The sequence below is a fragment of the Sceloporus occidentalis genome, unplaced genomic scaffold (genome assembly GCF_023333645.1).
Source record: "Sceloporus occidentalis isolate IW3139 unplaced genomic scaffold, rSceOcc1.0.p SCAF_6, whole genome shotgun sequence".
NCBI classification, from domain to species: Eukaryota; Metazoa; Chordata; class Lepidosauria; order Squamata; family Phrynosomatidae; genus Sceloporus; species Sceloporus occidentalis.
Window position 1 is genome coordinate 101,283,968 of NW_028316986.1, and position 25,441 is coordinate 101,309,408.

Consider the following 25,441-nt stretch of genomic DNA (forward strand, 5'->3'; position numbering starts at 1 on the left):
ATTCATTTCCAATAACCCGTCTTAACCATCCCCCCCCCCCCGGAATTATATACAATGGACAAAGCAATACAATATGATGGAGAACATCTGGAGCTTGATCACAGTGACATACACGATTCAAAAATGGGGTCTACAAATATCTGCCTCTGGTCACATTTGAGGGGTGTACATTCAATCTTGCAAACAAAAAGGTCTTCCTTGACACCAGCAGTGAAAGGGTTTGAAAATAATCCATAATACTACCCTGCAAAAGGGGGGGGGGGGTAAACTGAGCATCACTGGAGAACACACTCTGGGAGGAGTTGGATACGTCAGTTGATGTTCTCTCTCTGCAAGGCAGACACTCCTTTTCGGTAAGTAAAAGGAGAGAATCAAAATTTGAACCCACAGAAATTACTTTACTTTCATAAAATTTAGGCCAACTGGCATAGTAAACGTCAGATAGTAGGAACCATAAAAGACTGGATCTATTAGGCCTGAAATATATCTTAAACCAAAACCTATATGTCATCAACCAGGCTTCAGTCTCAAGAGCATTCAATTCCATTTCCGCATAGAGAGTCAGATGGTGGACACATGGAGGTTACAGATAATAGTCTCCTGAAAAAATGTGTCTGCAAACGCTCAATCTCCTTATTAAAGGCTGGAATCCAGGTGAATATGCTGTAAAGTAATTTTGGTGTTAATTTGGCTTTGTAAATTTTTAAGGCTGCTAGAACATCCTGATGGAATGATTTATTGACTGAGCATTTGATTTGACCTGAATTACACTCACCCCTTACTACGTAAGTTCCCTTTTGGCAGTAAAGTGTTTGTGTACACCAGCTTATGTAATGATGGAGCAGCTCATACAATGATTAACCAGGGATCAACCTTCTATTTAAATATATAGGTCCTACAAAGAAATTAACATGCCCTAAGAATGTACTGTTAAGTAACTGGCTTGTTGGAGACCCACAAAACCAGTCCTGATAATTAAGTTGATATACTTCAAGGAAGAAAGGTCCTTTGCTGACTGTAGAAAAGAAAACTCCAGAGGTAAGTGCTGCTCAAATGTGTTGTTTGTGTTCGCTCACTGAACAAAAAATTAAGCAAAATACAAGCCAAGGTTTTGTGGAAACGGTCTCAGAATTATTATTCTACCTTTCTTGCAAAACTGGAACTGAAGGTGGCTTTCAGGAGAGGCACCTTACTACATCAGTTGCATGAAAATTCATGTCATATGAACTCCTATGCTTCCTTTCTGGTGCCAGAGAAAGTGTGTCAAGTGTACAAAGTAGAACAGGGTATGAATGAAAGAGAGCAAGAGAAATTATGGGTGGGCATACTTTACTGCACAATTACAGACAGTGAACGTATGTATACATAGATTGTTGGTCTGAATACTGGTCCTTCACTATTCACAGGTAATGGTCAAGATGTATTGAATGCCCCTAAACTCTTGAACTCCTTTCCTAGGCAGGCCAGAATGCCTCCCCCCGCCTTGACCCGGGTTGCCCTTCCTTTGGGAGGCTAAGACTTTTTCATTTAAATAGGCTTTTAAAACAGAAAATTTTTAAAGAATGCCCTGAGGTGTTATACTGTTCTAATGTGTATTGTTTTTGAGTGTTTTTATCTTTTTTAATTGTATTCTATTTTTTAAAACAAGTGATCAGTTTTAATATTGCAATAGTTTAATTCTATATTAATGAACATTTTTGTATGATTTTAATTGTACTGTTCTTTTGAATGGTAAGCTGCTTTGAGTCTCAGTTATGGGGAAAAACAGGATATAAATAATAATAATAATAATAATAATAATAATAATAATAACAACATCAGCTATAGGAGGAATGGAAGGAATATTCTCTATTGTTCATTATCTGGCGAAAACCCTTTTTTTGGACAGTGAGAAAGTCCTGTAGAGATGCATAATGTAACTGTGGGACTTTTACATATTACGTATTGCCCCAGTATTCAAACATCTTGAAGTGCTGTGGGGAAATAATTTTTTTTCTCCATCAAAGTAATCTTTCTGTGCAGAAAACCTTCTCCACCACAGATAAACACATGAGCCTTCGACTTCACACAACACATATATTTCTGCACAGAACACTCCTCAGAACACTTCGATATTTTTGAATATGAGTCTATTCTAACCATCAGGTTTTCAACTTGTGTATCCAACAAAAAAACTATAATGAAATTTTGAAAATGAAATAAAATACTAATTAAATGTCAGAACATTTGTTGACAGATTTGACTTAGTAAGATAATTATACAATTGACGTCCAAAATATAATAAGATCCAACCAAGTCAGATATCCACTTAAGGTCCCAGACCTGTCAGTTACTAGCCAGCCTTGAGCTAGAATCAGGGAGTTCTAAACTGTTTTTTAAGCTATGAGGGCGGTCACCACTGGAAAGAACATTGCTATTAATACTGCCTATTTATCTGTACTTACAGGTACATTATTTTTCCTATACATTATCACAGTTTCCAATAAAATAGAAAACCCAACGTGATTGGACTGAATACTAGTTGATAATAATTATCAATGATAACAGACAGATGAAACAAGATCTCAGTGTTATTATATAGCCCTGGGTTGGAAAGAAAGTGTGAGCCTCTTCCATGACTTCCTGAGTCTCTTTTCTCAAGAGATGCTATACGATGAAAATTGTGATAAGAATGTTCAGCTATGGTTTTTTTAACAATACTTTTCTTATATTACCTTGTTGTTTTTCAACCTACCCAACTAGCTGGAAGAGCTATTGTCATGTTTTTATTGTCTTCTCAGCAACAGTAGGAATGGAGCCATCAGACAAGCTATTCAAACACAAAGGATCCTATTTTGCCTCAAATTTTGCTACACCAGAATACATTGATTCACTGGAGGATTTTGAAATCAGGGACAGTGATGTATTTCTGGTCACTTTTCCAAAATCAGGTAGGACTGGAAATATTTTACTCAGGAAAGATGCTTTTTAAATAACTTCATATAAAAGGTGAACAGAGTGAGAATTTTAATGGATTAATTCATGGACCAGCATTTTGAGGGTTGGCGGGGGGCAGTTGTGCAGAACAGAGGAATATTATAAGGGAGAAGATGACAAAGAAAATACTAATGGGAAAAAGATGTTTGGAGCATATGTGTCTTAATTGGATTATTATAGTGCTGCTATTGGTGGGTTTTCCATCTATATAAACTGCTTATGAATAGAGGAGAATGCTATGAACAAAACAAACAGAAATCTTGCAAACAAACTTCAAGAAACATAAAAATAGTATGGTGGTCCACAGAAAGACATATATGAAGCAATTACAAAAGGAAGCATAGAAGTCTGAGGTTTAAACTAATTGTAGTTGAGAGTCACCAGATTAAAAATACAAACATTCTGTTTGAAAATGTCAGTTTTTATGAATTGAAAGGGAAAATGATACTAGCAATCTCATCGTCTAAGATTTAAATCAGTAAGTTCCTCTCTGGCTCCCTCTTTGCTAATTCACTCATCAGTCACAAGAAAGAAAAGGATCTCAAACTCTCAGATTTACACAGTAAAGACTTTAGACATCAGCCCTTAATTTTCTGTTATGAACTGTTTCCCAAAATGTTAGCAGAAGCATCGTCTCATTTCTTGCTTCATCTGAGAAATGTTCCTACACCCAGTTATCTATATTTCCCTTGCAGAAGCCAGTCTGCACAGCTTCAACTGATGCCCATTGTGGTGAACAAATCTCCCTCAAACTTTTGAAGCAACATTTGATTGATTGATTGATTGATTGATTGATTGGTTGATTGATTGATTGCTCTTGTATTCTGCCTTTCTCCCAAACTGGGATCCAAGGCTGCTTACTATTATTTAAAAAACAATAATAGCTAATACATTGATTTCAAAAATTAAAAGAAAATTAAATAACAGTATTACTATTATCATTATCATCATAATTATTAAAAACCACTAAATATACTTAAAACAGATTTACAATACACTTCCATTTAAGGATTAAAGATTTAAAAAATACAGCACAGCCCACTACATATGCATTGCAACTCCGTAATTAAAAGTCAAAAGGCCTGTCTAAATAAGAATGTCTTCACTTGCCAATTGAAAAAGAGGAGGAAAGGAGGGGGCCAACCAGACCTTCCTTGGAAGGGGGTCTCACAGCCTGAAAGCAGCCTTGGAGAAGGCTCTATCTGAGTCCTCCCGAAGCCTGTCTATGAAAATAGCAGGACTGCAAGAAAGTCCTTCCCTGCATATCGTAATGCATGACCTGGAGATATGGTTTTTCACATAGGGGTTTATCGCATGTATGTTAATTCAGCTTACTTTTATCTGGTTTAAAAATTAATTTGGGCTGCATCCTGATGTTACCAGACTGTTTTTACTACCCGAATACAGCCTGGGTCCACCCCTGCTTCTAGAGCTGTCCTTGCGGCTGTTTTCAGATCTGGGAGTTTTCAAGTTGAGAAAATGGCTGCCAGAGCAGCCCTGGAAGCGGGAAAAGACCTGGGATGTATTCGGGTGGCAAATTTGGTAGTAAAAACCATCTGATAACATCAAGATACCCCCTGAATTAAATTTTAAACCAGATAGAGGTAAGCTGAATTAACATGTATGTGATAAGCCCCATAGTCTGGCCAAAAGCCATGCAGTATTTAAAGGTTTTTGAAAAAGCACTTTGAATTCTGCCCAGAAACAGACCAGTAACCAATGCAGCTATTTCAACAGAGGGAGTCACATAATCCCTGTACTCAGCCCCAATCAATAGCTTGGCTGCCCACTAGAGTTTCTGAACCATTTACAAAGGCAACACCACATAGAATGTGTGACATTAGTCCAAATGAAATTTAACCAAGACAGATATCACTGTAGCCAGATCTGACACCGCAAGCCAGGTTGTCATATTCACCCAAGATTAAGTCCTGGAGCAAAGATGTTTTCCCATCTACCAACCTGGCAAAAGGCACCAGCTGTTTTAGCCCAGGACAGTTGCCAATGCTATCCAGACTATTTGAGGTGGGGGACAATTTAGGGCCAACCACCACTCTGTGGCTCCCCCCTCTCCTATGTTGATAGCTCTGTTTCTACACTTTGTATCTCCTGCTACCTATTAATGTTGTAATGGCTGCTCCTTCTCCCATGATTTCTGAATATTCCTTATTTACTCTCTAATTGTAGGCAGGGTAGTTTAGTGGAAATTACTAAAATAAAGAGGGGAAGAAATCCTCCTATCTACCAACAGAGTAACTGTCCTTTTCTCCACCACTGAAGCAGCTTCCCCAGAGGGGCAATACCAAAAAGGGTGACCCTGCTGGTAGTGGGCCCACCACCATCCAAGCCTCCCTTAATATCCCCTTTCAGGTAAGGGAGCAGGTGGTGTTAGTGTTGACTAAACAGTTCCTAGGGAGCCTGGAGCCTGCTCTTACAGGTATGTAGATGGTCCTTCTGAGCAGGTAATAGGCAGGCACATAGGTAGCAGTTCTTGGTGAACAGAGGCCACAATAGTAGGTGATAGAACAGCTGCAGACCTCTCTTTTCTGGAGGAGTCATGGGGGTGCATCTTCTCCCTGATGTGTTGAGCCTTCCCCAGTAACAAAAGTACAGATGAGTCCATGGTGATTAAAAATAATGAGGGGATAACAACACCCCTTTGCAGTGCAATGACAATTTTAATTACTGTTTCATTAATGAATCTGTTTTCTGCCTAGATGGCAGAGGAAGAATATTACCTGGTTGAAGTGCTGGCACTTACTGTGCCTCAGGCTGTGTTGTGGGTCTTGGATGGAGTAAAGTGTTTTATGGCATTCAGTTGTTGTTTTTAAAGACAATTGAAAAGAAATTATTTTAGTTACTTTGCAGAAATGGCCAAAAGAAATGTTACTTTATAAATAGATGGAACAATCATGATAATTTACTGTGTTTGGAGGTCATGGAATGATAATGCAAACAATATTGTTCAAAAGGAATACTCCAAACCCTGAAACTCCTGTATTTAAAGTTCTGCTGAACTGATTCAGCCACAGTTGCCTGTGCTTCCCTTCTTGTCCCTCCTTTATTTTCTCTTCAACATTGCAATTTAAATATGTTCCCTGTGAAAAAGATGTGATATTTTCCTTTATGTGACCTTGCAAGTACGGTGGAGCCTTGTTATACACTGGGGTTTGGTTCCAAGATCCCCCATGTATAACAAAATCTGTGAATGCTCAAGTCCCATTAAATATAATGAAATAGCAAAATTGTGTCCCTTATAAAAAATGGAAAATCAAGGTTTGATATTTGAAATTTATACTTTTTTTAACATTTTCAAACCGTGTATGCTTGAATCCATGTATAAGAAGGGCCGACTGTAAAGGGTGTCATGATGTTTGGGAATGCATTAAATCAGGCTCTTCATATTTACACAGGCACCATATGGACCCAGAATATTTTGAGCCTGATTTATCATGAAGGTCATCGAAATGGGACTGAAGACACTGATTTGTTAGACAGAGTTCCATGGCTGGAATACAACATTCGCAATAGAGATTATTTTAATCGCCCATCACCACGTCTCTTTGGTAGCCATATGCCTTATCGTTTCATGCCAAAAGCATTAAAAAATGGAAGAGGAAAGGTAAGGCCTTATAATTCTATCATTTTGTTTACTTTTTTTGTTCTCATAATAGAGTAGGAAACTTTGCTGTAAAGAGTCTACAGGATATTGAGGGCCCATTCACATTACAAAAAAAATCGGTTCTGAAACCGATTCAATCACGTGAAGTTCCTACTCACCCTGAATCTCACACAAGCGAATCCGGGGCTTGCACACCCGTTCCGTGTTAAATGGCCCCTAGCGCGGTGTTTTTGAAATCGGCGCAAATACCGTTTCTTTTGGAAAACCCCGGGTCCTGGGAATGAGAACTTGGCCTCGATCACGATCGAGGCAAATTGAGAGAGGGATTTAGGTCAGAGGGTGGGCAAAGGGCAAGGCATTTCCTCCCCTCTTCGGAGGGGAGGGGGAGGAGGAAAGAGCCCTGGGAAGAAGGGAGCAAGGGAAGGCATTCTTTAGGAGCCTCTTTTCCCTGCATCCCCTGCCCAAAGCCCTCTGTCGCTGGGCATTCCTTCCCTTGCAGGAGGAAAAAATTCAGGTCACGAACGGAGCTCATGTCAGGCAACCCCCCCCCCCCCTTTTCAAATTCAAACAATTTTTTTGGAGCAAATATGCGCATTGAATACATTATGTTTGTATTCCAGAGGCAGATGGAGCTGGGCTTGCACTTTATATCCTTGGATCTCCTTGCCTTCTGCAGAGGGGGAAGCTACAAAGGTTGCAAACAATCAATGTAACATTTTTAACAATTTTTTTGGAGCAAATATGCGCATGGTTTGTCTTCTTGAGCAGATACAGCAAGGGAAGCAAAGGGAAAGCTAATGTTGCTTTTAAAAGCATAAAAAAAATGCATGGCAATCCCATCCTTTGCCTGGGACAGGGGCAGATCTGACCCAAAAGCCCACAGGTTTATAAAAAAAGAGAGAGAGAGAGAGGCATCTCTCTCCCTGCTTCAGCCGCTGAAACCCCTGTGCCTGGCTCTTTAAAAAGGGAGGACACTTTCCCCGATGCCCTGCAAACGTCACCATGACGATAGCTTGATTGGCAGCAGCCACCTCGCCAGCAGACACAGAATGCATTCGATTTCTAATTTGCAGGTCAAAATGCATTCGATTTCAAATTTGTAGTGGGCACTTGCTAACGGAGCGATTCGGGGGAGGGGCATCCGGATCAGCCCAGTTCCTTCCAGGTCTTTTAGACCAGTATGAATGGGGCCTTAGATGTTAGAGTGAGAAGGCTAAAAGAACCTGGGCCTTGTCTACATGGGCCAAAAGACCCATCCTCTTCATTCTTGCATTATCCTGTTGAGACAATGCATGCATGGGCCAAAACCTGGTTCTGGTGTGTGCAAGTGTGCAGTGCGTGCACATCTTCCACCAAAACAAAGGAATAACATGGTTAGAATAAATTTTAAAAAGTTACCTGTTGCTCCACATCTTCCAGAAACATCTGGACCCTGGAATTTTTGTGTCCTGGTGGTTGTCTGCATGGGTGGACACTGGGCTGCCTGGCATGTCTGCCATGTCAATCATTCAGAGATCAGAATGAAGCACTTTTAGATTGTAACCCTGAGGGCAGGGAACCATCCAATTAAAAAGATTGTATGTACAGTGCTGTGTAAATTTACAGCGCTTTATAAATAAAGGTTAATAATAATAATAATAGCTTAACTTGTGATCAGAATGAAGCATTTAGCATGTGCCTCATTCTGACCTCAGAAGTGAGTGGCACATGGCGGCAGCAGACTTACCCAGTAGCCAAACACGATGCCCATGCAGACAGCTGTTTTGCCATGGGAATGGAGAGTGAGATAACTGGGGAAGATGGGGCAGCTGTAATATCAAGACACTCTGAGCTGCCCTTGGAGTGTTCTGACCAGTTCAGACAAAGCCTGTGATACAAAGGTCTTCTGAGAATGAGCATCTGCAATAAACACTCTGCTCAGTCATCTACAGGAGGTTAATGATCATGGGATTAAAAAAGTAAAGCATCTATCATTTCCCATTGTAAAAGTTCCTGACATATATGCTGTAAAGGTTATCGTAAGACAATGGGAAAATCCTCAAGAGGCCATCCTTTATTTCTTAATCTTTTTAAATAATGTCCTCTTACACTGATGTACCTCCTTCAGAGGTTAATTCCAAGGTCAGTTAATTTGTTGTTGTTGTTGCTGCTGCTGCTGTTAATGTTGTATCCTGCCTTTTCCTCAGTTTGAGACTCAAAGCAGCTTACAAAAGCCTAAACAAATGTAACTAAAAATTATATTCTACAAAAAGTAAAAGAATGATTATACTAAAATTAGAATTAAAACTTTTAAAAGCATAACCATAAAAAGGGGAGAAAACTAACAAATAGATAATACAGCACATTATACAGGACTTTTTCACCCTTGAACAAACAAAACCCTTCTAAAACAAAACAAGAGTCTACCCCTGCCTTATGTTGGAGGCAAAAACCTCAGAAAATAAAGTTCCAAATCATCTTTCTCCTTTTAAGTTAATATTCCCTTCCTTCAGCAGTTCAAAGGCTTTTGAAACTCACTTGGCTCTTTTTCATACAGATGTTCAGTCATGGAGGGAGGAAATTTTAAATAATAAGGTGCCCACATTGCTAGGATCATGATTCACTACCTTAAAGAGGAGTAAAATTAGTATGAAACCAGAGAATATGATGAGATGAACTGGATTTGAGAGAAAGTCCTTTTCCTATGTTTGAGAGATCAGAATATTTGACCTCACTAGAAATTTTTATATCATTGTTTTTGCAGATTATTTATGTGGCCAGAAACCCAAAGGATGTCTTGGTCTCCTTCTATCATTTTTCCAAAGTTTCTGGCAACATGGAAGAAATAGAAGACTTTGATGTGTTTATGGAGATGTTTTTGGCTGGCAGATGTAAGCATTAACAGATTTGGAACATACAGTTGTCATGGACTTTCCATAACTTATAGTGTTTGCCCAGAAATTTAAATGTGGCATAAGAAGTGATTTCCTAATATCACACAATCTGAACACAGATAACATGTGGTGGACAACATATTGAGCAGAGAAAAATCTGACAAGCGGATCAGTTGGGCAGAAAAAAGTAGCTATTACCGGAAGTGGGTTACACTCCCACTGTCTGCACTGGCCACTCCCAAGGCAACCCAATGGTGCACATTCCAACTACATGCTGAGTAACTTTTTTCATTGTCCTAGTTGATAACCTTTATTTGTAAAAGGACCTTGGGAATATAACCCTCTTATATTCTTGTTCAGTATACCACTAACAGACCAAAATTACAGGTGTAAGATATGAATAAGCAAAGAGTGATATACCATAGAACCATAGAGTTGGAAGGGACCACAAGGGCCATCCAGTCCAACCCCCAGCCATGCAGGAACTCCCAATCAAATCATCCCTGACAGATGGCCATCCAGACTCTGTTTAAAGCCCTCCAGGGAAGGAGGCTCCACTACACTTGGAGGGAGTGTGTTTCACTGTTGAACAGCCCTTACTGTCAAGAAGTTCCTCGAAATGTTGAGGTGGAATCTCTTTTCCTGCAGTTTGCATCCACTGTTCCACATTCTAGTGTCTAGAGCAGCAGAAAACAAGTTTGCTCCCTCTTCGATATGACATCCCTTCAAGTATTTAAACAGGGCTATCATATTACCTCTTAACCTTCTCTTCTCCAGGCTAAACATACCCAGCTCCCTAATTTGTTCCTTATAGGGCATGGTTTCCAGACCCTTCATCATCTTAGTTGCCCTCCTTTGGACACACTCCAATTTCTCCACATCCTTTCTGAATTGTGGTGCCCAGAACTGAACACAATATTCCAGGTGGGGCCTGACCAAATCAGAATACAGTGGCACTATTACTTCTCTTGATCTAGACACTATACTTCTATTGATGCAGCCTAAAATCGCATTGGCCTCGTTAGCTGCCGCATCGCACTGTTGACTCATGTTCAACTTATGGTCAACTTGGACTCCTAGATCCCTTTCACATGTAGTCTTCTTCAGCCAGGTGTCCCCCATCCTATATCTGGGCATTTTATTTTTCCACCCTAAGTGCAGTACCTTACATTTCTCCGTGTTGAATTTCATTTTGTTAGCTTTGGCCCAGCTTTCTAGTCTATTCAGGTCATTTTGAATCTTGATCCTGTCCTCTGGAGTATTAGCTGCTCCTCCTAATTTGGTGTCATCTGCAAATTTGATAAGCATGCCCCCAATTTTGTCATTGATAAAGTCATTGATAAAGATGTTGAATAGCACTGGGCCCAGGACAGAGCCTGTGGGACCCCAATTCTCTCCAGGATGAAAAGGTGCCATTGTTGAGCACCCTTTGGGTTCGGCCGGTCAACCAGTTACAAATCCATGTAACAGTTACCTTGTCTTGCCCACATTTTACAAGCTTGTTTGCAAGAATGTCATGGGGAACTTTGTCAAAGGCCTTATTGAAATCAAGATATACTATATCCACAGCATTCCCTTCATCTACCAAGCTGGTAATTTTATCAAAGAAAGAGATCAGATTTGTCTGGCATGACCTGTTTCTCTGAAACCCATGTTGCCTTTTTGTTATTATGGAATTGCCTTCTAAATATTCACAGACTCTCTGTTTAATGATCTGCTCTAGAATCTTTCCTGGTATTGATGTCAGACTAACTGGATGATAATTGTTAGGATCCTCTTTTTTCCCCTTTTTGAAGATGGGGGCATTGTTTGCCCTCCTTCAGTCTGCTGGGATTTCTCCTGTTCTCCAGGAGTTCTCAAAGATTATTGCCAATGGCTCTGATATTACATTTGCCAGTTCTTTTAATATCCTGGATGGAGTTCATCTGGTCCTTGAGACTTATATTCATTTAGATTAACCAGATATTTATGTATTATTTCTTTACTTATTCTGTACTGAAATTCCCCTATTCTGTCCTCTGCTCCATTATCCTCAGGTTGAGCACCCTTTGCCTTTTCTGAGAAGACTGAGGCAAAGAAGGTGTTGAGTAATTCTGCCTTTTCTCTGTCCCCTGTTAGCATTTTGCCATCTTCTCTACGCAGTGGCCCTACCATTTGCTTCTTCTTCCTTTTGTTGCGGACATATCAAAAAAAGCCCTTTTTGTTGTTTTTAACCACTCTAGCAAGCCTGAGTTCATTCTGTGCTTTAGCTTTTCTGACTTTACCCTTACATGTGCTCGCTATTTGTTTGAATTCCTCTTTGGTGATTTCCCCCTTTTTCCATTTCTTATACATGTTCCGTTTAAAACTTAGCTAAGTTGAAAGTTCCTTAGTCATCCATCCTGGTTTCTTGAGATACCTCCCATTTTTCTTCCTCATTGGAACTGTTTGAAAGTGTGCCTTCTCCCTTTTAAGAAACTCCCATCCATCTTGAACTCCCATCTCTTTTAGTATTCCTGACCATGGGGATCACCCCAAGTATTTCTCTACATTTACTGAAATCAGCTCTCCTAAAGTCTAGAATGTGTGTCTGACTATGCCTGGCTTCTCCTTTCCACTGTATAACAAACTCCAGGAGTGCATGATCACTCCCACCTAAGGATCCCACCACTTGCACTCCATTATTCCCCTGACCTGCTATAATAGCTTTAAGATGACACTTCATTCGGGAAATTAGATGTTGATATTGTACCTGTATAGGGTTATTGATGTGTTTTTAAGATTTTGTGATATGAGAATGTATTTTAATTAACTGTAATTTTAAATTTGTTGCTGTACTCCCGCCTCGATCTAATAATAATAAACTATTATCATTATTATTATTATTAACTAGGTCATTCCTGTTGGTTAGGATCAGATCCCCTTTGTCCCATGCCCCCCGTTGGACTGTCTAGTTTGTGTATATTGTGTATATTGTTTGTGTATATTCTGTAAAGATGAAAGACAGTTTTAAAATGTTTTTATAAAAAAAATAATACAAACCAGTCTCCAATGATGTTGCTGAAAGGGAGAGATAGTACAATGTACTGGCCATATTTTCTTCTTCTAAGTGCAGTAAAAGAGTCTGGTTATCTGGCATGACAATTCTGTTCCAGGGAAAGAAAGCAGGCATTAATTGTTTTCTACATATTTGTCCATAACAATATTGTGAACCATTTTCTGTTTCATGGTTGTTTCATCAGCTTAGTAAATACGGTGTTGTATGCATGAAAAATGCAAATGAAGAGGAGAGGGGAATGTTGGCCTATGACATAGTGCTGCCTGAGGCACAGGGGGAAGATGATGTTTCAGTACTCAGTGCCATAACTTAAAGCCAGCAGCACTGGATGGGGAGCATTGTCTGTTGTACCTTAAAGCAGTACTGACAGGAGGACTTGTGATACGCACAAGTGTCTTCCTCAGTTACATCTTCAGGAGGCATCTTTCCTACTCTGCCTAATGGAAGAATCAGCCCTTTCATAAAATCAAAGCATTTAGTTTTACTTGAGACTAGATCTGCACTGGAACTTTGCTGAAAATAGCAAAGCAACCTGCAGTACCAAAACCTGTGTTCAGTTACTCTAACATTTACTCTTTCTCTTAACAAGTTGTAGGTGATTTATGGCTAGACCATATAGAAGGCTGGGTCACTCAGAGGGACAACATGAATATTCTCTTCATTCTGTATGAAGAAATGAAGAAGGTAAGGTACAACACAGCTTGTCCACTTGCTGTTTCCCAAGGGACAGGGCAGGGCAGGGCAAGGCAGGACAGGACAAGACTGAGAGGGTTTATGTGGATGTTAAATACCACCAGATTGAAACTGAATGTCATTGTTGCCTCCCCCTCTGTTTCCTTCTCCACCAGACTTTACTTTGGGGAAGAATTCACCATTTGCATGCCCTTTACTGTTGAGGAAGTGCAACAGATTTTTCGTGTATCAACAGTGTCTTTTGGAATGAATGCTTTATATTCATTTAAAACCTCCATTTAGTGGCAGGGCTCAGAGGTGGAAATACAAAGTTTATTCTGTCCCAAAGTTCAGAAAGGTTAAATGAGCTCTTTTAAGTTACAAAGCTTTTCCAACTTTCAAATATTTATGCCTAGAATTGTTTTTCAGCCTCTCAAAGTGGTTGAGAATACAATTAGTAAAACAACAATGTAATAAAATTATAAACTATTGAAACAATAGAATTAAAGTAGTCACAACTAAAGGTATTCTGACTCACTACCTTAACAGGAGACTGGTTTATAAACTCAGATCAAGATAAAAAGATTTTAAAGTTCTCTAATAGCCTACTAGGTGGTGCCATCTTTTTTTTATTTCTTATCAAACTGCTCTTACTGTCCAATCTAACCTGTGAAATGAGTATTCTGTGGTGATCTTTAGTTATGCATGGTGTCACAGCTAAACCATCTTTCTTCTTAGGATCTGAGAAGCTCTGTACAGAAAATATGCAACTTCTTAGGAAAGAGACTGACAGAAGAGGAGCTGGGTGATGTAGTGGAAATGGCTTCATTTGGCAAAATGAGTGTGGATCGTAGAGCTAATTATACAACCTTGCCCCCCGAAATCCTAGATTTCACCAAAGGACGCTTTCTGCGTAAAGGTAAGTCAGTGGCCAATGATAGCCAGTGTGATGGAGCTTGTGTGAATAACCTACAACTTGAGCTGACTTCCATTCACATGTATTTTAGGCACATAGAAAAATGTTTTTAATTTTTCAGGGTTTGATCAACATTATTGTATTGTGCTGAACTGTTCAGCTTTCAATTATCTCTTAATATAAATTTTGCCAATATAGTATTTATTTATTTATTTCATTTGTTTGCTGCCTTTCTCCCAGGAGAGACCCAAGGTGCCTCACAGATAAAAACATTGAAAAAATCTTAGTAAAATTCATTAAAATAATCTGAATACAATATAAAATCGCAATAAAAATATACAAAAGTTAAAAGCATAACTAAACCCCACCTGCTCCATAAATGCCACCCTCGTATCAATTACATATCAAATGCCTGCTTCTTGGCTTGCTGGCAAAAAGCAAGCAGGGAGGGGGCCAGCCTAGCCTCCCAAGACAGGGAGTACCACAGGGTGGGAGCAACCACTGAGAAGGCTCTCTCTCATGTTCTTATCAAGTGAGCCTGTGATCTTGGCAGGACCAAGAGAAAGCCTTCTCCTCAACATACTAGGGCTCTGGCTGGTTCGTATGAGGAGATACAGTTTCTCAAATAGCTTGGACCTAAGATGTATAAGACTTTATAGGTCATGTCCACCATTTTGAATTGTGCCCAGAAACAAACTGGTAGCCAATGAAGCTGTTTAAACAAAGGAGTTATATGCTCCCTGTAACTGGCCCCAGTCAGCATTCTACCTGAAGGATTTTGTACCCACTGGAGTACCTTAACAGTTTCCAAAGGCAGCCCTACATAGAGTGTGTTACAGTAGACCAAACGGGATGTAATCAAGGCATGTGTCACCAGGATCACCTATGTCTTGTCTGGATTAAGTTTCAATTTGTTTGCCCACATCCGGTCCTTTACTGACAGCAGACCTGGTTCAGCACAGAGACAGCTTCCCTGGAGTCAGGTGGAAAGGAGAGATAAAGTTGGGTGTTATCTGCATACTGGTGACACCGGAGCCCAAACCTCTGAATGACCTCTCCCAGAAGTTTCATCTATATGTTAAGTAGCATAGGGGACAAAACAGAGCCACAGGCCAACAGCCAGGGGGTTGAACAGGGGTCCCCCACACCATCTGAGTTTGCCCATTCAAGAAAGACTGTAACCACTGCATAACAGTGCCTCAAGTCTCATCTCAGGGAGGCAGACCAGAAGGATATCATGGTCGATGGTATCAAAAGCCACCAAGATCCAGCAAGTCCAACAGGGACATACACACCCTGTTCAGCTCCCTGCATAGGTCATCTACCAAGGTGACAAAAGCTGTCTCCCTCCCATAGCCAGATCTGAAGCCAGATTGAAATGGATCTAGATAATTTGTTTTACTCCGAAACCCCTGAAGCCACCACTCACTCCAGAACCTTAGCTAGTAGTTATCCAGAATAGTGGGATCCAGGGAGGTCTTTTCTGGCCGAACCCAAAGGGTGCTCAACAATGGCTTTTTTTCATCCTGGAGAGAAGTGACCAGTGGGGTCCTACAGGGTTTTGTCCTGGACACAGTGCTATTCAACACCTTTATCAATGACTTGGATGAAAGAATTGGGGACATACTTATCAAATTTGCAAATGACACCAAGCTAGGAGGAGTAGCTAATACCCCAGAGGACAGGATCAAAATAGTGCCACTCTATTCTGCTCTGGTCAGGCCCCACCTGGAATATTTTGTCCAGTTCTGGGCACCACAATTTAAAAAGGATGTTGAGAAGCTGGAGCATGTCCAAAGGAGTGCAACTAAAATGTTGAAGGGTCTGGAAACCATGCCCTATGAGGAACGACTCAGGGAGCTGGGGTATGTTTAGCCTGGAGAAGAGAAGGTTAAGAGGTGATATGATAGCCCTGTTTAAATACTTGAAGGGATGGCATATTGAGGAGGGAGCAAGCTTGTTTTCTGCTGCTCCAAAGACTAGGACCCTGAGCAATGGATGCAAGCTACAGGATAAGAAATTCCATGTCAACATTAGGAGGAACTTTTTGACAGTAAGGGCTGTTCGACAGTGGAACACACTCCCTTGGAGTGTAGTGGAGTCTCCTTCCTTAGAGGTCTTTAAGCAGAGGCTGGATAGCCATCTGACAGGGATGCTTTGATTGAGATTTCCTGCATGGCAGGGGGTTGGACTGGATGGTCCTTGCAGTCTCTTCCAACGCTATGATTCTAACAGCCTCACCATAGCCTCTTTTAGGCAGGATGGAAATCTGCCTGGCTACAGTGAGTCTCCACTACCACTCCCCTTAACCATTCAGCCAGTCTAACTGCTTTCAGAAGCCATGCTAGCTGCTTTCAGAAGCTAGGAAGAGCAAGGATCCAGTTTGCATGTGGTAGGTCTCACTTCTCTAAGGATCCTGTCCACATCCTCAGACTGAACAAACTGAAAGTTATCCAATAATACAGGGCAAGCAAGTGTCAAGATTCCATCCACTGGACCTGTGTCAATTATGGCATCCAAGTCAGAGCAGATCCGAATGATTTTGTCTGCAAAGTGTCTTGCAAATTCTTCACAGTGAGCTTCCAAGTGGTCTTCATTTTTTTCTTGTGGGCCAGAGTGTGGAAAGCCCCTGACCACTCAAAACAGGTCTGCTGAATGACACTGTGCAGATGCAATGGTGACAGAGAAGTATAATTTCTTTGCTGGCACCATCACCATGGCATATGTCTTCCAATGAAAGCCTGTGGTTGATTGGACTCACTCCAGGTCTTCCATCATAGTCAATCTAGTATCTGTCCCACTCATTTCATTACAACTGTTCTTCTGGCTCCCCTCAGTCCCAGCTTATATCTTCTTCCCAAGGGGCACAGGTGTTCCTCACTGGTTGTATAGCAGTAAGTGGCCGGGTGCCTAGATCCTGGTCTGGACAGGCAGCAGTCCCAAAAAGACAGAGGTCCCTCAGGAGAGATGCAAACTGCAGCAGCAACTGCAGCGGCGGCAGCAGCAAGCAAGCAAGCAAATGATAGCAGACTCTGTTCTGGGGTGGTGGTGGTGGCTTTTCTTCTGTCTCCCCCATTTGTAAGTGTAGAAATGAGGGGTGAGCAACTGCAGGGAGTCTGGAAGTCAATTTTCCAAACCAAGAACCACCCACAAACTGCATGAAGTGTCAAAAAAGCCAAAAAAATAACACAACCAGAAGTGGCCAGAAGCTTATACTATCTGGTTTTGAAAAAAAGCATTAACACAAATATTAAACTGCACAGTGGAGGTTTGAAATCTGTTCAAAGAGTGAATTAACACATCAGTAGGCTTTCAAAAGGGACAATTCACTCTCCTCCTTTTTTTACCAGAAAAGAAAAGCTAGACTGGGGAACATGAACATACAGCTAATGTTGCTGTTAGGGAGACATAACATCTGGATGAGTGATGTGAAACACACTGGAATCAAGGATAAGAAAACTTTAATTTAGGTTTCTATGTATTTTGTATGATCAATTACCACATTAATGAACTTCAGGAAATCCTATGAATTCCTGCTACTGTGCCCTGAATGTTTGTTTCTATCTGATCTCACAGTGCACTGGAAAGCAGGCAGTTGTAAAGTAGTGGCACACCAAATAGTTCCCCACAGTAAGCATTATGGCTTTTTGGCCACTACCCCATCCCATTCATAGATAATGGATGCTAACCATCACTTTCATCCCCATTTCTCTCTCAATACTGTCCCAGGTACCGTTGGAGACTGGAAAAACATGATGACAGTTGCACAAAGTGAAAGGTTTGACAGTGTTTTTAAAGGGAGGATGGAAAAACTGCCATTCAAATTCTACTGGGATATCAATGAATTTTGAAATACAAAGAACAAACCTGCCTGTTTTGCTTTGCACAGATTTTTACTTTGGTGAAGCGATCAATTTGTTCCTCCCCCCCCCCCCCCCAAATCAGTTTGCACATTTGGGTAGTAAAGTAGACACAGTTCTCATAATGTCCAGATTCTAATGGCTTTCTTAAAATATACACATTTTGAAGTATCTAGGCTGAATGTTGACTCAGATGTTGGCCTGGGAGAATTTTAAGCCTTTTATTTTGTATGATGAATTTATTCATGTACAGAATTTTGTATTTTTCATTTGGCCAGAGACAACATACAAAGCATTGCAATGTTCACAGAATTACAAAGGATAAAAGGATAATGGCATTACAGTTTTTTTTATTAGCCAAGAAATCTTATATGTATAGTTATTCAGTTATACTATGTAGTCATTCATAAGACAATATTTACAGTAAAATATGTTATTGTTAAATGAACAAAAAAATCTCTTCTTTTTAAAAAGTCAAAAATTAATAGTATTAAAATTAAGTAACTTCTAAACCCTCAGTGTCAGTAAATTTCTTTCATGTTTAAGATTCTGCAGCTTTTCAAAAGTAAATTTCTAAATATTTACTTCCTTGTATTTCACCTTACACTTCATGTTTCATCAAAACTCTTTAACACTTATTTAATACTACAGAAATCTAATTAGTATGGATTTAGCCTCAAAATATTAAAGAAATGCTAAACATACAGATAAAAAGTGTCATACACTATCATTTTAATATGGAGCTAACTTCTCCATTTGTCCTTCCAGATACGGATTATATCTTTCCAATATTCTACTCCTTTTTTTTATTTTGTATCAAAAAGGTTTGTTAGTGTATCCACCTTGGCCATATCTTACAGGGTTTTTTTTTTAAGCCAATCTTCTTTACCCAGAATTTCTGCAGTTTTTCACTTCTGAGCATATGTCAATCTGGCTGCTGTCATCATATACCAGTCCAAAACACACTGCAGAAATAATCCAGTTTGAGACTGTTTTAATTGGCTCAGTGCTAGGTTTGTAGTTTGTTGTGGCACCAGAGCACTCTGACAGAGAAGGCTAAATGTCTCACAAAATTACAGTTCCCAGAAGAGGAGGAAGAAGAGGTGGTGAAGGGGAGGAGGAAGAAAAGGAGAAGGAGTAAGAAGAGGCAGAGGGGGGGAAGTGGCAGAGGGAAGAGAAGGAGGAAGAGGAAGAGGCAGCGGAGAGGGGAAAGCAGCGAAGGAAAGAGGAGAAGTAGGAGGAGGTAGCAGCGGGAAAAGCAGTGAGAGAAGAGAAGAAAGAGGAGGAAGAAGAAAAGGAAGAGGAAGAGAAAGTGGAGAAGGGAAGTGGCAGAGGGAGGAAAAAGAGGCAGAGGGGGGAAAAGTGGCTGAAGCAAGAGGAAGAAAAGGAGGAGGCAGAGGGGAGAAAGTGGGAGAGGGAAGAGGAGGAAAAGGTGGACGAGAAGGAAGAGGAAGCAATTTTTCTTTTTTTATAAATGCTTCCTCCATTGATATCCATTTCAGTATTTTAGGGCTAAGTCTTCTTTCATATTTTAACCATATTTTTAGGAAGGGTTTTCTTATGAAATGGTCTTCAAATTCATTGTGAGCAGTACTTTTTCTATACCATAAAAAGGTATGCCACCAAACCACAGATTAAATTATATTACAGATTTGCATTACATATTATGTATTATTTACAAAATATGAATTGGCTCTTCCCCTTGATGAGAAAACATCAGATTAAAACAGGAACAGATTAAATTTAATTCCGTCATTTTGTATGTTGTTTTAAAAGATGAAAGAGTAATTGCATTTTGGATTTTCTATTGTTTCAAAAATGTGAATTGTATGGGAGACTATGACAAAGTGAAAGTCAGGAGAGCTGAAGCTGTAATTAGGTTCATGCTCTTAAGAGGAGGTTAACAAAGGGGATTGTGGGATGGATTTGGAGAAGATGGTAAAATGCTAGTGGATGACTGAGAGGAGGATGTACTGCTCAAGATGCACAGAATGTAAGGCATCTATGGAGATCACAAGCACTTTGAATGTTGAGAACAGTCAATAGGAGTGAAGCTAGAAAAGTTGGGAGCTGCTCCCAGGAGCAGGTATAAATAGAGAGGTGGAGCAGTGTGTTGGGAGAGTGTGTCATTGTATCCTGAGGGGCCAGCAGCCAAGGATGCTGACAGAGACTACTGTGAGCTGTAGTTAGAAAGGGTTTAGTTACCCAAGCAAGGGACTAGAAGAGTCTGGAGTTAAAGTGTGTGTGTGTGTTTGTTTGTTAATATCCTGTGGGATATATATATTTGCTCCTGAAATTTCACTTTAAAATAGAAAAATATTTTCAGATGCTTTGGAGACAAGGATTTAGGATTTTCTTTTCCATTTTTATATTTCCTTAAATCCTTATGTGGATTCTTTTTTCCCAATTTTCCAATTTTCCTATTTTTGTGACTGTTCTTCATCAAGAAACACACACACACCGCACGTGCACGCAAGCACACACAGACAGATATATATGCAATTGACATGTTTATTTAAGTTACTTTTGCTTCAACATCTACATGCTTGTGAACCCTGTGCAGAATTGATGAAAAAATAATTGATACCTGGAAACCAGACTTGGCTAATTTCCAAAATGGTTTCTTTGTCAAATTCTTCTGCTTGTTTTTAGAAATTGTGTTGTTTTTTGGTTTATTTTGGCTTACATATTAGACATTTGATTAAGATTGTGCTTGAACACACTGTATTTAACCTGTAGCAATGTAACAGCCTTTCTTCAGACCCTGTGAAGATGCCATCCACAGATGCAGGCAAAACGTCAGGAATAAATTCTTCCAGAACATGACCACGTAACCCCAACACTCCACAAAAAACTATGGATGCCAGCCATGAAAGCCTTCAACTTCACAACTGAGAAATCCTTCTAATAAAAAAAAAGGACTTAAGTGTAACACATTAGCTTAATTGCACTGGTTAGTTGCAATAATTCCTGTAAAATATAGCATCAAAATCAGTTGTAATTTCTGTACCTGGAAAGTACTGTCATGAAAATATGTGCTTTCATAGGCTAGAAGGTCAGTCAAAAGGAGGTGGGTAATATTGTGGACAAGGCCGCCTTTGACAAAGTAAGAATGAATCTCAGATAAAACTACAGGCTTATGCATCTTTATAGCCTAGATTTCAACGTGTCTGGAAACAGTGTATAGTGGGATCTTATCTTACAATCTATTTAGTTCACTATGGACCAAAACAGACAAGCAAAATAAAGCTTCTTCTGGGAGTTTTTGGGATGTGGTGTTGAAATGACGCGCGCACACACCCTGATGTGGCTGGAAGCTGTGCTGAGACTGCCTGAGGCATCCCAAACCCGGCTATAAAAGGAGCAGGAAAAAGCCGCTCCTTGTCGGCTGTCTGTTCAAGACTGCAGAAGTGGCCGGCCTCAAGATGCAGCATCTAGTTGCTGTGGTCGCATGTCATCTGGGGCTCACTCGTGACTGGAGTGGACAGAGGCCACTACAAGCTGCCCATCTGCTTGAGCCCTTTGTCACCAGTCTGTTTCTCTCTTCTTTTCTCCTCCCTCCTATTCTCATCAAAATGGACAGTATTTATTTAAATATCATCTTTACTATAGGTTAATAATGAAATATCTTAAAGACTGATAAGAAATGACTGCCCTTGTGGATCATACTGTCTTCTTAGACATACCTTTCTTCTATATTACAGGCTATCAACATTCATTTTCATATATTACATTGGAATGAGCAAAAACAGAGATGGAAAACCAGTGATTTCCAGATATTGCTGGAATATGAAATCTTGCCCCTCTCTGTATTGGTCATGAAGATTCAGGCAGGTAGGAGTAGGAGAGCACCTTCATCTGGAGGAGGATCACTGATTGCCAAACCCTGTTTCAGATCAACCCAGAGGAATCTGACAGTAAACCCATAACAGTATTGTACATTCAAAATTACATACTTAGATGAAGACAAAGGCAAATGCTGAAAGATAATGGGTTGTCTCCTTAGAGAATTTTTAACGTGGATGAGTTTTGAATCAGGACTCTTTTGAGTTTGGAATATGTTAGACTGGATGGCCCTTGTAATCTCTTCCAACTCTATGATTCTATGATTACAGAGTCCATATATACAGTAACATCCCCGCACAACCTCATCTCTTATACCTAATTCACAGAGAATATTTAACTGTATAGATGATTCACAGTAAGGTAAGTGACCTAAGAATTATTGTTTAACAGGTTGCTTTTTAAAAGAACTAAAAGTTCATTCCTGATAAGTGCTGCAGCAGAATCTTTTCTGACTTTAGAAACAGAAATCAGAAGGTAAGTGTTGCATAAATATAATCAAAATTGTAACTATATAACTATAGTTATATAGTTACAACGTAATTGTGATTGCTTAGTGAACAAAATATAATAAATGCATGTCTAGTTTTTGTGGAAATGGCTGTCAGGAATAACACCACACTGCAGCAGATATGTGAAATTTCATGTCACATTAAAGACTATTTTTGACCTTTTTAGTACCAGGAAAGTATATTGTGAGCACCTTTCAGGGAAAAAAAATCATATCATAATAATATGAATGTAAGAGAAAACTGAAACTAGGTGTGTGTGCACTTTATAGCACAAGTACAAGCTGTGCACATGTGTATTCACAGACTGTTGGTCAGAACACTGGTCCTCACCATACATATGGTACAATTCAAGTTGTATAAACTATACAAGGACTGGAAAAATATTTTCTATTATTCATTTCCTGTTCAAAAATCTGTTTCCAGCTAGTCGGAAAGCCCTGTTGAGTTGAAGAGCACTGAGACTTTTACATAGTATTCTTCTAGTATTCAAACATCTTGAAGCCTTCCAGGAAATGAATCAGTGCAGAAATACATATTTTTTTCTCCATTACAGAAATAGTTCTGTGTAGAAACCTTTTTTGCACAGAAAAATACACATATTTTTACACAGAATATGTTCCTTGAACACTTTTTTGTTTTGTTTTGGGGTTTTGTAAAAAATGTTTCTCCTCTGTCAGGATTTTAGCTTGTGTATCCAATGAAAAGACTATTATGAACTTCTGAAAATGGAATAAAATGCTAATTAAAAGACAAAATGTCTGCTGATAGAGTTTACTTTGTAAGGTAAGTATAAAATTGACATCTAAAAAATATTAGCACAGGATGGGGTCTGATGAAGTCAGATATTCACTATGGGTTCTAGACCTATCAGCTACTAGATAGGATAAACTCAGGCCCTCCTGAACTGTTTTTAAGGTATGTGTGGTATAATCATTGGCAAGAAGACTGTTGTTAATTTTGCCTCTTTGCAGGGGAACACAAATTCCTTTGTCATACATTATCGCTGGAGAGAGCTAGTGTGGCATAATGGTTTGAGCTTTGGACTATGAATGTGGAGACCAGGGTTTGATTCCCAGCTTGGTCATGAAACCCATTGGGTGACCTTGGGCAAGTCACATGCTCTCAGCCTCAGGGGAAGGCAATAGCAAACCTCCTTTGAACAAATATTGCCCCCAAAACCACCTTAATAGGTTCACCTTAGGATCACCACAAGTAAGAAGCAATTTGAAGGCACACAGCAACAAACATTATCACTTTGACTAATAAAGTAAAAAAAAATAAATCCAAAAATTCAATGCATTTTCAGTTAGTCAGATGAAGACATGCCTGCTATTGTATAGCTCTGGCCTGGAATGCTGTTCTTGGCATCATCTTGACACTTTTTAGCAACAAAGCTGCTCTTGAAAAATAGCTAAGAAGCAACAAGTAGTGATGAAGACATGAGTTGCCATTTTGTCCTCCACTGTCTTTTCTGGTTGGTGCTTCTTACTACTTTTTCGTCAGCCTCTTCCCTTTCTTGGATCTTCTCAAAACAGTAGCACTCACAGAATATTCTTCTTAGAGTTTTCTTTGGGAAGTTTGCTTGTTAGAGGCAAAAAGAACCTTATATGCTTATATAAAGTGAACATGTGCTCACTAATTAACACGGTTTAATAATAATAATAATAATAATAAATTTTTATTTATATACCGCCCTGTGGCGAACCAATCTGGGCGGTTTACAACATTAAAATAACATACAGCATAAAAACAATATATTTCCCTCCCCCCTTAAAAAGTTATTAAACAACATATCTAATTTAAAACCACAATAACTAGTTAAAATAACAATAAATTAAACAAAATAATACCAACCAACAAACCACTGCAACTTCAGTTCTAAAGAAAAGGGGGCTTTGGAGACATTACTGAGGAGGGGGAAATCCTAAGATCCTGAGGCCGGGATATTTCAGTCTGGGAAGGCCTGCCTGAAGAGATCCGTCTTGACAGCCTTTTTGAAGCTGTCCAAAGATGTTAATTGACGGATCTCATCCGGCAGGCCGTTCCAGAGCCTAGGGGCGACAACAGAGAAAGCCCTCCAGGAGGTCGCCGCAAGCCTTGATTTTTGAGGCTGCAACAAGTTCCTCCCAGAGGACCGGAGAGCGCGGAGAGGATTGTATGGGAAGAGGCGGTCTCTGAGATAGCTTGGACCCAAGCCATTTAGGGCTTTAAAGGTAATAACCAACACCTTGTACTGGGACCAGAAACCAATAGGCAGCCAGTGGAGGGACCTCAAAACCGGAGTGATATGGTCCCTTCTGGATGTTCCTGACACAAGCCTGGCTGCCATGTTTTGAACCAGCTGTAGTTTCCGAACCAGGCACAAGGGTAGCCCCATGTAGAGCGCATTACAGAAGTCAAGGCGTGAGGTTACCAGCGCGTGCACAACAGTCTCGAGATCCCTTACTTCCAGAAAAGGGTGCAGCTGGCGTATCAGCCGAAGCTGATAACAGGCGCTCCTGACCATCGCATTCACCTGATCTATCATCAGGAGCGACGAGTCAAGGAGCACCCCCAGACTGCGAACGCAGTCACTAGAGGAGAGTGTGACCCCGTCCAGGACTGGTGGTTGCAACCCAATTCTTGGTTTCGGGGCCGCTACCGTGAGCACCTCCGTCTTGTTCGGATTCAGCTTCAATCTGTTTTTCCTCATCCAGCCCATTACCGCCCGAAGACATTCATTGAGAGAAGAGATACCATTAGAATTCGAGGCCGACGAACGAGACATGGAGAAATAGATTTGGGTGTCATCAGTGTACTGATAGCACCCAGCACCATAACTCCGTATGATCTCACCCAGCGGCTTCATATAGATGTTAAACAACATTCCATTCTTTGGGAAATGTGCTCCTTAAGGACAAGGAGGGTTGTGTTCTATGATAGCTCTAGGGTTTATATGTTACATGCATAACATGTACATGGTCCATCTGTTCACATGAATATATTTGTGTTAATTCTACCCATGTTTTATGATTGAATTATGCCCTGGAGATAAGAGAATTCTTGTATCTAGGACCAATCAAGAATGAAAAAAGAGATACAAGAGGTTCACAAGTATTTGAACATGTGTACATACTATATAAATATAGGT

At 40.0% G+C, this 25,441-nt stretch overlaps 1 protein-coding gene across 1 annotated transcript; it reads left to right on the top strand.

Annotated features, from left to right (window-relative positions):
* The first annotated feature begins 966 nt into the window (after positions 1-966).
* Positions 967-18,414, top strand: LOC149311186 (amine sulfotransferase-like). The gene is made up of 7 exons (XM_089528495.1): positions 967-1,038; positions 2,781-2,930; positions 6,390-6,598; positions 9,342-9,468; positions 13,098-13,192; positions 13,919-14,099; positions 17,826-18,414. Exons 2-7 carry the CDS (start codon positions 2,792-2,794, stop codon positions 17,945-17,947), a joined length of 873 nt encoding a protein of 290 aa, XP_089384621.1. The 5' UTR covers positions 967-1,038; positions 2,781-2,791; the 3' UTR covers positions 17,948-18,414.
* The last annotated feature ends 7,027 nt before the right edge of the window (positions 18,415-25,441 follow it).

Excerpts from the sequence above, each read along its gene's own strand:
- LOC149311186 (XM_089528495.1), top strand. The coding sequence starts at position 2,792 with ATGGAGCCATCAGACAAGCTATTCAAACACAAAGGATCCTATTTTGCC. Across the intron at positions 2,931-6,389 it reads GGTCACTTTTCCAAAATCAG|GCACCATATGGACCCAGAAT; the intron begins GTAGGACTGGAA and ends ATATTTACACAG. Across the intron at positions 13,193-13,918 it reads TGTATGAAGAAATGAAGAAG|GATCTGAGAAGCTCTGTACA; the intron begins GTAAGGTACAAC and ends CTTTCTTCTTAG.